The sequence below is a fragment of the Centrocercus urophasianus genome, unplaced genomic scaffold (assembly GCF_019232065.1).
Source record: "Centrocercus urophasianus isolate 14NV4802_14NV808 unplaced genomic scaffold, USGS_Curo_1.0 seq_13, whole genome shotgun sequence".
NCBI lineage: Eukaryota > Metazoa > Chordata > Aves > Galliformes > Phasianidae > Centrocercus > Centrocercus urophasianus.
The window spans coordinates 33,706,630-33,720,417 of record NW_024884475.1 but is presented as its reverse complement, the minus strand read 5'-3'; the positions used below and the strand labels follow the sequence as shown (position 1 = coordinate 33,720,417).

Here is a 13,788-nt window from a genome sequence, read left to right as displayed (position 1 = left end):
CCGGCGCGGGGCCGGAGGCGGGCCGAGGGTGCTGTGACCCCCGGCGCGGCCCTGCCCACCCGGCCGGCACCGGTACCGGCGCCGGGCAGGGCGGCCCAAGCCGCCTTTCCCGCGGCAGCGGCTGGAGTTGTCGAAGTTGGTGGTGGCCGCGATGAGCGCGGCTTCTCTCCGCTTCCCCGCCCGGCGGGGCCCCTGATGGCTGCTGCCCCCGCCTCGCAGGCTGCTGGGTTTGGTCTCGGGTGGCTTTTTTTTGTGTGTGTTTTTCTTTTTGTTATTATTTTTCTCCTCCGTCTCGCTCTCGCTCCAGCCAAGGTGAATGGCCCGCGGTGGGTGTAGCTGGCCTCAGCGGCTCCGCAAGGGGAAAATGCTGGCGGTGGGGGTGCTGGCCGGCCTCTCGGTGCTCAGCCTCCTCACCTACGGCTACCTGTCCTGGGACAGCCTCGGACGCGGCCCCGGAGAGGCGCCGGCAGCGCTGGGAGAAGAGCCGGGGGTCGGCACCCCCAGCTCGCAGCCGCACATCATCTTCATCCTGGCTGACGATCAGGGCTTCAGAGATGTAGGGTACCACGGCTCGGAGATCAGGACGCCCACTCTGGACAAGCTAGCTGCTGAAGGGGTTAAACTGGAGAACTATTATGTTCAGCCTATGTGCACACCATCCAGAAGCCAGTTTATCACTGGAAAGTAAGTTTACTGCTTCGTCCTTCAACTCACAGGCTTAAACGCCATTCCTCTTGAAAAGAACCCGGGTCTCTTGGGTGGAACCCTGTCAGGTATGCCTCTGCCTTACCCTGTAGGCAGAACAGTGGCTTTCCGATTTGCTTAAAAACCTTGAGTGAAGTGGACTTTCTTATATGTTTGAAGTAGCGAGATAAAACTTGCGCTCTGAGAGCCAGTAAGAATTCAGCACTGTGAGCTGCCCTAGCAGAGTGTTGTGATACGTGTACATTTACTGCGTTGCTAACATGTGTGCTAGTTGTCAAGTAATGTTGCTGGTACTCCAAAGCGATCAGCTAAGGATTTGCTGTTAGATTTTGTCCTGACTTTGAGGAGGGCTGCATGCTAGAGAAGTGTAGGTGTGAGGTGTCCTCGCACAGACTGCAGCTGCACGTTGGCTTGTTGGTCACACTGAGCTTCACCTTAATGCAGATTCCCTCTGGGGGTTGCACTGAATGTATGGGATGGTTCCACAATGCCTCACATGTGGATGAATGCAAGGGCTCGGAACTCTTAGGATCCTCAGGGCCATGGAATCCCTCTTATCATAATGCAGCCACCTCTTTGCAAAAGTATGGAAACTTTTCTCTGAAGCCCCTGAAATAGGGGCAGTGGTAAGAGCAGTGGACGGGTATTGTGTAACTTGCTGCCTTTGGTAGTTTGTGTGTTACCATGTTCCATTAAGCAAACAATCCAACCTCAGGGCTTTTTACATGAGAAAGCTACTAAGATTTAAGGAGAGGGGCTGACGGCAACAGGAATTTGAGCTGTAGGAATAGTTCCCAAAGAACTCCAAATGTGGACACATTTACTCTGTAACAAGAATGCCTTGTTTCTGTTTAGCTTAACTCACTCTGACAGGAACAGAGAAGTCTTAAAAGAACAAAAATGGAATGAGAGGAAAAAAGTTACTTAGTTTATTTTCTCATTTCTTTAAATATAAACAGGAACAAAGCAATGTTAATACTGCTGGTAAAAGAAACACATGTTTAAATAAAGCAAGCAACTGGCCTGGTGTCTTCATCTCCATATGGTAAAACTGGAGATAATTCCTGGTCTCGCTCTAGTTCCAGACTTGCTGGATAAGTGAGATTTGCACGGAGGACAGATACAGCATCTAGAGCAAGGCTTCCCATGGTTTTTCCTGTGGGGGGGGGGGGGGCCCCGGTGTGGACAACCCTAGAGTTGTTTTGAAACATCTACTCACTTGTTCACAAGAACACAGTTGCCCTGCAGCAAGTAAAGTAGCATCTAACATGGGTAATTAGTACTGGGAAGGCGCATAATGCATCCTGGTTGTCTTTAAAGCCATGCAGCAGTTGGAAGTGAGGACCAGTGCCAGCAGCATGTAGCCAGCCAGCTTTCTGAGGACCGTGGTTTGGGAACCAGTGCTTTACAAAGGGAACGTTATGCTGCAAAATGACTCAGTCAGCGGTCAGAGGAATGGGAGAAGTGGATTCTGGGGGAGCTGGGGTACTGTGTTGGCTCTTGGAGGCTGCAGGGGTTGCCTTTATGCTAAGTGGAATAAAAATAAAGGAAGAAGTAGCAATACCTCACTTTAATTATGTTGATCCTCCATTGCAGAGTGTTTACTGTGTAAATACAGGTAACAATCAGTAGGCATGTTGTAAGGAATCCACTTTGTTCATCAGCTTGTCAGGCGGAAATAATTCTGACAATCTGCCTACTTTGGTTTAGGAACCTTCTATAGGAAAAAGTAAATTTGCTTATACTTCATCTTTATTTTCTCAGTCTGCTGTTCTGAAACCTGTAGAATGTGGGTTTTTTTGGGTTGGTTTTTTTTTTTTTTTTTTTTTTTTTTTTTTGATGTTGTTCTACTTTGGGGATAAAAGCAACAGAGAGAGAAGACTGCATGACTGAGAAGTAAGGGAGGAAATGGTGACAGATTAATAGGTTTGGGAAAACTATTTACAAGACAGATCCAGAGGGATGCAGCCTGAAGATAAATGCTGGTGATAACTACTCTGAATGCGGAGGTGCCTTAATTAAAATGCCAGGACTCAGAAGCATTTAATCCAGGAGAAGTGCTGTTATTTCTTGAATTCCAGCATGTGTTAGTTCAAGCCCGTTTGTTCACTGAAGGCCCACCTGGATGCTCCGTGCTTCCCAATGCACATACTGTGCGTTGCGCGTTCCAAACGGTAACTGATTGATCTGTGGAAAACAGAGGAACTTGTGTAAACCAGAGTCATTAGGAAGCCCTGGCTTAAATTGCCAAGTGGAAGTTAGACTTCAGGCAAAGAGACTTTGAATGCTCCAAATTCTTTGTACGTCTCCAGGCAATCTCTCTTAGGCGTACACTAGTAAAGGGACCCTTTTTTGGTTGCTCTCCCATGCTAGTGAATGACTGTGGGGGAGAAGGTTAAAGAGCTAAGGTTAATCCCTTTTTTTTTCTTTTCATGTTATCCACAGCACTACAGCTGGTCAGTCTGTCTTTTTCACCATTGCCTCTGTTTCACTTTCTCGTGTCCAGAGCTTGACTCTTTGGCCTCCTTTAAATTCTTGCTCTCCACCACTGTTACCTGTCAAATTCTCGTAGGCTAAGAGTGAGGCAAGGTTCTACAGCTTTTATTTCATTCTGTATTTAAAGGTGCAGGGAGGGGGCTGCAGCTGAGCTGAGTGTTGGAAGTAGGGAAGAAATGTGTGAGCCAGTGGGCTGGCTGCCACGTGTGATGTGCTGTCCCGGCAGGCTGTGCTGGGGCCACAACAGGGAGGGGAGCGAGGCGACTCTTGGGAAGCAGCGCAGCCCTTGCTCTGCAGCTGCACCAGTGACCTGGCCCAGAGTTTGCTCCTCGCTGAGCTATCCTGGAACTGCTATAGTTCCTGCCTGGGCTCCTGCAGCTGGCTTGAGAATTTGATAGCCAGTGCTCTCTGAAGACTTCCTGCTATTGTTGTGTGCTGGTTTTAGCAGGGCAGCGGGCTGCATATGCTCAAGAAGTATTGAACAGCTGATAAATTGTGGAAAGACTGTAGACGAGTTTGAATTTAAGTTGTGTTCCGCACCAGTTCTGTTGCGTGACACAGTATTCATTTTAGCCTCTTTCTTAAAAGTAATAGACATGGCTCAATAAGGAAAAATAAGTACGTTTCTAAACACGTTATTTTATTGGAATTTACATAAAAGATCATAAGAAAGTAAGGATTGTAGCCAGGTTATAATCAGGTGGTAGGAAAAGGGTGCAAAAACACACAAGGGTGCTCAGACTGTGCCCAGGTGACACCACAGGCTGGCATGTGGTGAAATACTCCTTGAGTTAGCTGTTGTATCTGTGTGCTTAATGGCCTTGATGTCTTCTTATTCCTGTAAGCTACTTTTGCCAGTAGAGTTTAAGATGGCCTTGATTTATTGAACACTACAGGGTTACGTAACATACAATGAAAATCTTAAGATTATGTGTGAAGTTTTTTGTTTACCAGTGTGTAAGAGTTGTCTGAGGTGAGATAGAAGGTACGTTGTTAATCTGCTATGGTATGCTTAGATGTAGTATTGCTTATTTACGTAATTTCTTACGTTATCACAAACAGTCATCTCCTTTTTAAAAGAAGGATTACTAAAGCATAGGTAGTATGGACATTTTCCCAGAGCTTTTAAAGAAGTTTTGAAAGATTATAACCAAAAGGAGAAGTATTTCTTTTAGCTGGTGAGACAAAAAGACTGTAAGCTTAGCTACCTCAACAGATGTTTATCTGACCCAGCTCTATAATATGCAGTGTAGTTGTATTCACTAGATTGTACTTCATTTAGGAAAGGAATTTGAGAAACAAGATGGATTAGAATAGAAGAAATCTAGTCAAAATATGTCATTCTTTTTTTTTTTTTTTCTTCTTTTTTTTTTTTTTCTTTTTTTGGCATTACAAAGGCAGCAGGTAACTAACTCCAGTTCTGTGTCCCTGGTTTTCTAAGGGATCAGCTCTGTCTGTTACGTGCTCTGGACTCCTTTTGGGCCACAGGAAGGCTTCTGATATACACAGGAGTATGGGGATCTGTGTTTGTAGAAACTGATACACAGCCAGGGTTACAGATCACTAAAGAATCTGAACTCTCTTTTACGATGAGTACTTATGAATCATGGAAGCCCCACACTAATCTCAGGAATAAGCTCTGCATGATGGATGGAATGTGGAGATGGAAGATGTTGAGGAATGTTGAAGATCTGGGGAAATAAATCCCTTTTCCCCTGGGAGAAAATGAGATACAGAGAACTTGCTTATCCAGGGGAGACAGAAGTAGGCTGTAATAATTTTATATGAGTTCATTAACTGTATAAATAATACACACATATGTATTACTTGTTAGTATGCATGCTTATCCAGGCATGACTGGATGTGTAGCTGTATGTTGTTCACCATTAAAAATGACAATATCTCAGCAAACTAAGAGTTATTTTGGCAAATAGATCGAAGAAAGTTCAAAATATTTTTAATTGAAAGCAGTGCAGCTGACTTGCAAGCAAACAGAAATATTCTAGTTCGAGGGTTCAGACTCTCGATACTCCTTCTCTTCTTCTGCCTCCTGGGCTCATAGGGAGCGATCTCAGCTGTTTGGTTGCTCTGAGCAGGATTCAGAACAACCATCTGTGACTGAGAAGTTATCTTCTGTGTCCTGAGGTGGAGGGTCTCAAAGACCTGAGATCTGTACTCTTCAGTGCTCTGTGTGAGCCCTGAACCAGCTGGGTGTTGGTGAGCTATCAATCAGAGGAAGGCCACCAGGTCAGATATTCTCAGACCACCTTCCAAGAAGTGAACTTGGAAGCACGTGAGTGAGGGGCAGGCCCGCCATGGCACAAGAGACAAGCACAGAGACCCAAGTGGTTTCTACGGGTGATCAGCACATTCAGAAAAAATTCATTGTTCTATAGGAAGAAATACTGTGAATAACACTCCATTATATTTGTAATTAATGAAGTATGAAGGATTGCAAAATGTCTGTCCAGTGCGTCAAGAGATGGCCTTGTACTGTGTCTGCTCTGATGTGAAGAGATTTGGCAGTCATTGGTCTCGAGTGTAATTTTGGCCATTGTTTTCACTAAGAACTTGGAAAGTAAAATTAAATGTGTGGCAAAGAAGGATATACCAAGATTTAAGAGGCTGCAGTAATACTGAAAATCATCTTGACAAATTAGAAAAATAATCTGAAAAAGCAAAATTAAATTCAGTAGTGACAAATGGAAGAACATGTTGGAGGAAGAGTAATAACTTCAAAAGCAGAGAATGGTGAACAACTGCTTAAACAGCAGTTCTTTAGAAAAGTAGTTGGAAGGATAGCAAATCATACATTGAATATAAAGTCAGCAATATTGTGCTGTTACAAAAAAGGTAAGCATCATACTGGTTTGTGTAAGAGGGAAGCGTGATGGATATGTGAAGCACCCCTTCTGCACTGTTGCTGGAGCACTTGTGTCCAAACCAGAGCATTGCTGTCCCAGAGCACTGCGAAATTGAATAGAGTCACTGTGAGAGTGAGCAGGTATCTCAAAAAGATAACTTTAGAGGAAAGATCAGAAGGGACAAGATAAGTCTTCACTGATTTAAGATCAAGGCTTTATGGCAAGGTGGAAGGGGATCGTGGGCGGAAGGGGATCAGTGAATGTGAATGGTACTACAACTAAAGGGCTTTCCTCTGTAAGAAAAGACTTCTTATTAGGTAGTAGGGAAAACTTTCAAATGGTAATGACTGTGAAACCCTGAACAGCTTGCTTTGGGAAATTGCTGAGTTTCTTTGTTGGCAGTCATTAAGAATAGACAAGACAAATATGTCAGGAATGACATAGTGCAGTTGAATTTGTCTTGGGGAAAAGGTTGAACTAGGTGGCTTCTCTTCCAGCTCATACTCTTCTCTGGCTCATTTGAATTAGATATTAAGTACAGAAGGTGTTCTGAAGGAGAGTGATGATAAAATATTTTAAAAACAATACACTACAAATTATTTTTGTTTTTATTCTGAGGTAAAGTAGGCTGTGTGAGTGAAAGTTCAGTTTTCTTCCAGAAATTCCTTTTTTCCATATTCTGATTTTTCTCTGAAAATTTTCAGGATTTTTTCCCCCTAGGCCTTTATAACTCTTGTGGTATGTAATCATTTATTTCTGCTTCTTTCTCGACAGTTTGTGGGACTGCTGCCAAACATGTTGAGGTGTCTTTTTCCATGTTCTTGTTATACGTCTTGCACTTAGGATGACATTGTCCATGTATATGTAGCATACAGAGCAACTAAATAATTAAACATTAGGACTTCTTTTTCTTGTTTCGTTCTCCTTCAATGCTCTCCTGTGTTCTTTCTGCAGAAAATTGTATCCAGTGAAATACCTCATAGCCTTCAACTGAAAGTTAAACTCAAAGCCTGTTCATATCATTGTAATTAGTAATGTGCTGATGTGCTAAAAAAGGAATGTTTGAGGAAAGAGCAGGAAAGGAAACTACATATGAACAATAAGGATTAAAAAAAAAATAACATGAAGGGAGTAGCAGAGTTTAGTGCAGGTTGTAATAAATTTTTCTTGTGTTGCTTTCAGGAAATATTTCTTATATGTTTTTTAATCATATTGTTTAGTACTTTTGGTCCACTGCCTATATGAATATAAAGCAAACATAGCATTATCTGATGTGGATTAACTAGATAGCGGCAACAGATTTGCCTTTCTCATTGTCCAGTGTATACAAACTGCAGTAAGTTAAGTAACACGGTTAGATATAAATACGGATCTGTAGATCTGACAGATCTGTACCTTTGCTTGTTTGCTTATATGCTTAAATGCCTGATTCAGTAAGACCTCTGTACCTTGACATCTGTCTCACTGTCTTGACGTGTAGAATTTGAGATGGTTGTTTGTGAGCCGCAGATCAGCTGTATCTCACACCTTGGGCACAGGTGTCAAAGGAATGGAGAGTGAAGGTTGCTCTGTACTGATGGCACCAGCAAGTGTGGCCTGTGGGGTCCTCACATGTGGAGCAGGAGGAATGTGAGAAAGTGCACAGGGTTAATCGCGGTTGTCACTTTAGGCGCCAAAAGTGCATTCCCACACCACGTGTCCTTGGAAAAAGCAGTTCAATGCCTGCTTTAAAAGGTCTACGTGGAGTAATAGGAATGTTTTTTGTTATTAATGCTTACAGCCGTAAGTATAGAAGTGTTTATTCTAGTATTTGGAAGCTACAAAAGATATTGAAAGCAGTACAAAGGAAGATGTCCCAAACCTTGCTTGAAGTCACAAACATCAGCAGACAGTTTTCAGCTTCTTTTGCAGACGCTGAATGTTCAGGTTAGCATTTTGTGCAGAGATCCACATGACAAAGATGCTTTATTATATGATTATTTAGTACTGTCAGTTTACCTTCCTCTAGTATTTGTTGCACAGTGTGGTGGCGTGTGGGCAATCTTTGTGATGGACAGTGAGAAACTGAAATGGAGACAATGGAGATTGTCAAACATTCAAATGTTGAAAAGATTCAAACATATTGCTTCTAATAATTTAAAATACTTGTTTCATACTAAAATTTGGTTGGACCAAAAGACCTCCATAAATCCCTTCCAGCCTAAAAGCATTTTATGGTGCTAATTTGCCACAACAAATATTTTTGGAGCAGGGGAAGGGAGCAAATCGCATCAGTGTTGCTTCTCCCCCTGTAGAATTGCTCCTGGTAAAAAAAAAAAAAAAAAAAAAAAATAAAGTATTTGGAGTGTTTAAGTGTTTGGTCTGTGGCCTTCTTAACCAGCATGAGCGCACTCTCTTCGGAGTCAGCACTATCATGGTCCTAATAAATCTTGTTTTTCCAAGACCACAGCATACTGGTGAGGATACAACAGCACTAAATTTAGCATTATTTCTGAAAGTCTTGACTGTTCCCCGTACTTTCACCAGACCCATGCAGGAAGTATATACATTACTAAGCATACAGAGGCTTACATGTGTCAGCTGCATACTTCCTTGAAGCTGCTTTACAGTTTGTGAGATTTATTTCTGTCGTCTTTCTTCTTAATCAGATTGTTGCTGCTTTTACAGTATGGAATTCATTTTAATAGGAAAATGAGAATTTGAGCCCATATATGAAGCTAGAAGGAAGGAAATGCTTTGTTGGGTCTTAATTTTGCAAATAAGTAGTTGTAGCCCTTATACATTGCAGAATGTATAGTCTTTTAAGGTGAAAAAGAGTAAGGCTCTGTGATGAGCTCAGGAATACTTGGCCATCTTGCTCATACTAGGGGTATATTCTGTGCATGATGCAGTCTTATATAAAGATTAAGAGTTTAGGTAATACTGTTTGGCACTATTATAGCCTTCTTGAGTTTTTACTGCGTCACAGATTATTTTTTACAACCCTTGGCAGTAATGTGTTTCCCACAGTGAAACCTCACGTAGCATCTCTTGGAGTCTGAAGGTTTTCTGTTGATTTCAACATTTAGTAAGTTTTGCCATCTCAGACAATTGCAAGGTTTATGTGTTGCGTTTCCGTTGTTACCGGCTTCTGTTTTGTTTGTAGCAACTTGAAATTTTGGCACTTCTTTACCTGCTCCTTGTAAACCTTTGCCAGGTCTGAGTTGGTGGCAGATGGAGTCCAGCAACAGCAGGCTCTTGGAGGGGTCAAATGTTTTCATAGATGCTTTCAGAAGAGATGTTTCTGTTGATTTTGGGTTCCAGTCTTTTTGTACAGTGCATTATATTTCTGCCATACAAAACATTGGCTGTTTTCAGCCTGGAAAATGTAGCACAAGTAGTGTGTTAATGGCTTCTGTATGAACTCGGAGGCTCTTATCAGCATTGTCAGCAGGAGCCAAGTGGCTTTTTTAGCATCCTTTTGATACTCTGCCTGCTGCTACTAAGTGTGACCTTCAAGTGACCTTGAAGTTTAATACTCTGCATTTGTGCCAACTGTTGTCTCCTACACTGCATTTGTTAACCAGTCCTGATCTCTGACAATGAGTTGATTTAGAAGTTTTCTTTTAGAGGTGTAGCTTTTCTATGCAAGTCTTTATAGTGCTTTTTGACTCTGGAAAGCTGTCATAAGAGGATGACACTGTGTTTATTCAACAAGTTTCCTCTGTGTAACTGAGTCACATCTTCTCACTTCAGTAGCGAAAACATGTTTCGCTACCAATAGCCATGGTGAGTCAACATTCCTAAGGCAAAATTAAGTTTGTGGGTTATTTTGTTTTCCTTAATGTCCAAGCCTGAGACAACTTAAAGGAAAAAAAAATTGTAGTAAGCATTTCCAGTTGAAATGATTTCATGTTGTAGTTGTTGGTTTTTATTCTGGCATTTTGAGTTCTTAGAAAACTATTGATCATCTATGTTTAGGGTCAGAAGCGAATACAGCATGACCTTTTTTGCACCATGCAAATTAAAATTGAAAAGCAAAGCAAAAATAAACCAACATCACAATCTGAGTATTTTAGGTTGTCCCAGAATCACTTTTAAGCCTGTAGCCACTCAAATGTCATCCAGACTTTCCTGGACGCTGGCCCAACAGGTTGTGCTTTTGGAGTTTTATGTCTCTTTCCAGGGGCCATCAGTTCAGCTGCCCAGATTTAATCCATTTTTTTTGCATTTCCCGTTATCCTGCCTCCAACATTGAAAAAAGGGGAAGCCAAGCCACCCCTTCTCCTGAAGAAAGAATGGAATCACCCCATCATTTGGTTCTCTCCCTAATTCCTCAGGTATTTTTGGCTAAATTACGTGCTTGATATATCTTTCAGACAGGAACAGAACTTATGTTTATGTTTCTCAGTTACTGGCATGTAAGTTTTGTATCTGTAGTGCAAGAATATTTATACTTGTCAGAGTCTTTTAAAGCTGGATTTATTGTAGTTGACCACAGAAGTATATACATGTTAAGATTTATCATAGATAATAGTCCTTGCTCGGTTCCGAAAATATTTTTGAAACACTTTAAAAGCCTTCTATCAAAGGGGATTTTCCAATAAATAGTTGATATTTAGCCTGCGCCTTTCCATCACTGTAGTGTGTTAAACCTGGAAAAGGTGATCCTAACAAGGAGGAGTGGGAACTTTACAGAGGTAGTGCTAAGCAAATTCTTCAAAAAGAAAACACACCTAAGGCACTTGAAAACAGTTCAGGATTTTCTAATTAGATATGACATGATATCATATGCAGCGTGATATATAGGCATGTTTATTCACCTTTCAAGTTTGCCCTTCTCTTTTTGAATCAAGCCATGCCTCACTGATTTACTGCAAGTCCTGGAATTTACACTGCCAGCTTGTCATAGCAACGTAGGGAAATTTGTTACACCTTCGTTTGCAATCTGATATGAGAACAAGGTGTTTTCAGTAGCACAGATGTTCGGCGTGCATCTGCAGCGCCCTGGCCCGAGCCCCGCTTGGCGCTGCCTGGCTGTGCTGGACCCGGCTGCCGCAGGCGCTGCCAGTGTTCCAGTAGCAGTGTGGGGCTGGCCGTCTTTGTGCTGAAGGAACAAATGAAGCACCGTGCTGCTCAGCTTGTTTGCTTCAGCCTTGCTATGTGGATCCAGCTGCTCTTGCTGCACAGCGAGGTGAGCAGGATCTGAGCAAACCACTATGTTGGTTTGGCTCCTGAACTGAAATGGTCTTGCTCGTAGCCAGCCGTGAATGGAGAGAGCAAGCTGGCATTTCCATATCCATACAGTCACCTCCAGAGAACAGGGATGTAAGAAATAATGAATTCCCTGACTCACCCCTCTCAGGAAATGGCAACAAAAACATCACTAAAATACTTGGAATTACCTTGTTCCTTAAATCTTCAACAAAGATTTCCCCCAGGCAGACCTAGCTATAATTTTAGTTATATAGTATATAGTACATAATTTTAGTTATATAGTTTTTCTATTGCCTAATTTCTATACTGCTTCAGTTTAAGTTTATGATTTTGATTCCTAAGTGAAGGACTTCCTTTGCTACAAAAGTTGATCAATCTCCTGTATGTCCAAAATCTATTATCATGTCTCTGCTCTTCCTTGGGTAAGATCTGTTCTTGCCATCTTTCTACCTAGATCTTGGTTTACATACTGATGATGATTCCTAATGTTCTCCTCTGAACATTTTATCTTATTAAAAGTCGTGCTCAGAACAGGACGCACTGTTCCATAGACCAGTACTGCCACATTATTTTGTTCTAAGTCCCTAAGTTTCTAAAACATTTTCATTCTTGGGCATTTGAAGACAGTATGTGACTCCTTCACTGGCATGAATTCACCTCAGCGGAAAATCTGGCCAAAGCATTTGTGTATCATAGAGTGTATGACTCTTCTTCCACTGCTGATGGGTAGAAAATGTTGCAGGAACAAAAGATCTTGTCCTGTCTTTACTGGTTAAGCTGTGATCAGTTGATGATTATCCCCCATGGGTTTGTTCCCGGTAGAACACCCACACTGAGGTACAGTGCAGGTCAGAGTGCACTGAAGCCATACTCATACTTAAAAAGGAACCAGCCATATTCGAGGTATGTTCCCTCTCATGTCTGAACATTTGGAAATTAAGCAAATGCATTTCCTTTTCCTACAACAGATTGAAAACCCTTTGTCAGCTGTTGTATTTCCATGCATTAAACAGACTGTCATATGTTTTACTTCACCAGTCACTTTTATGCGTCTTTAAAGAGGATGTTTTTTTTTCCCCACAACATCAGATCACTGCTGACTCATCTTACGTACTGGGTTATCAGTAAAACCCAGATCTTGTTTCTGTTAGGAAAAAAAAAAAAAATGCAGTGCTTATTGCTACCTAAAAGCCCTACTTTGCAGTTGTCATTGAATTGCCTTCTGTTTTTTGCTCAGGCTGCTCCTCTCATTTGTGTTCAGTTTGGATTTTGACCTGTTAAAAATCCTCCTGTCAAAAATGCAGCACGGCAGCTCTACTAGCACAAATTGTAGGCTGCATGGGTAATGAAATTTACTGTGTATAAATTTCACCTTTAAAATGTATTTATGGCCCATATGAAAAGAATCAACATAAGAGTAACAAACTGAATTGCTTTTACTTATTCCTTAAGGATATATTATAAGAATGAAAAAGCCTGTAGCTTAAACATATTTGTTGCAAATTCCTCATCTTAGAACTTGAAACTGAATTTCCTGAATAAATTTTTAGGATTAGTTAAGGAAAACATATTGGCCTTTTGGATCACTTTTTCAGCCACAGACTTTTAAAGCCTTGTGTGTTTGTTTGGGGTTTGATTGTGTTTTGTTGGGTTTCTTTTCCTGTTCTCCCTTCCTCATTTTTCTGGTTCATATTCAGTTCAACTAAATTATTATCTGTTTTGTTGTGACTATGTCAGAGGGGCCATGTAAATGCATCCTGATAGGCAAGGGTTCTACTGGCTGTCACCCATTGGTGTGAAACAAAGATAAGAATAGGTTGATTGTCCACTTTTTTTTGTGTGTGTTTCTCTGGAGAAATTAGGTGAAAAATTGCCAAAATGGTAGTGGCAATTTTGGTAGTTAAAATTATCAAAAGAGCAGAACCTTTTCTGTGTCCATGTCGTTGTGATAAAGCTGGAAATATAAGGCCTGTACAAGCTGAGAAGCCAGGCTGTCTTGTATTTCCCATGGTGAACAAGGAAGGATTTGTCTTTTACTAGCTGTAGTTTTTCTGTAGGCGGGGCTAAACCTTGTAGTTGATAGACGTTCCTTCAAGATAAAGTGCTTGAATTTATTTCTTTGCAAGAAAATGTTTGTATTGCAGATCAAGGTGATCATAAATCAAACGCAAGGCTGCGGAGCTAATAGACAGGTACAGCTTCTGACAGTATTCAACAATACAAGTACATTTGTACTCATTAATATTCTCATAATTGTAGTTGTTTTGCTGAGGAAAGAGCAATTTGATGAATTAATGGGAAGAGGAGTTTCTCCTCATTGACATACAAAAGCATTTTCTTAAAAGACTTTCTGAAGCTTTCAGTTCTTTTGAAGTAGACATATGGTTTTTAGCAGCAAGGATTTTTTTCCTGCAGGATTACTGTTGGATTTTAAAGATCAGAGATAGCCAGTCATCATGCTCCAGGTGTTTCCTCTGCTATGGCTAATACCTGTTTTTATTAGCAGCATACACTTTTATTTTCATTT

The 13,788-nt window shown here is 41.4% G+C and overlaps 1 protein-coding gene across 5 annotated transcripts in view; it reads left to right on the top strand.

The window, feature by feature from the left end:
* The first annotated feature begins 159 nt into the window (after positions 1-159).
* ARSJ (arylsulfatase family member J) overlaps positions 160-13,788 on the top strand; it is an 84,248-nt gene continuing 70,619 nt past the window's right edge. For all 5 annotated transcript variants that reach the window (XR_006167736.1, XR_006167735.1, XR_006167734.1 and 2 more), the window contains exon 1: positions 160-684. Coding sequence is in view for 1 of the 5 variants with exons in the window: in XM_042812297.1 (XP_042668231.1) it covers positions 317-684 (368 nt within the window). In the remaining 4 variants the exon portion in view is untranslated. The remainder of the gene's footprint in view (positions 685-13,788) is intronic.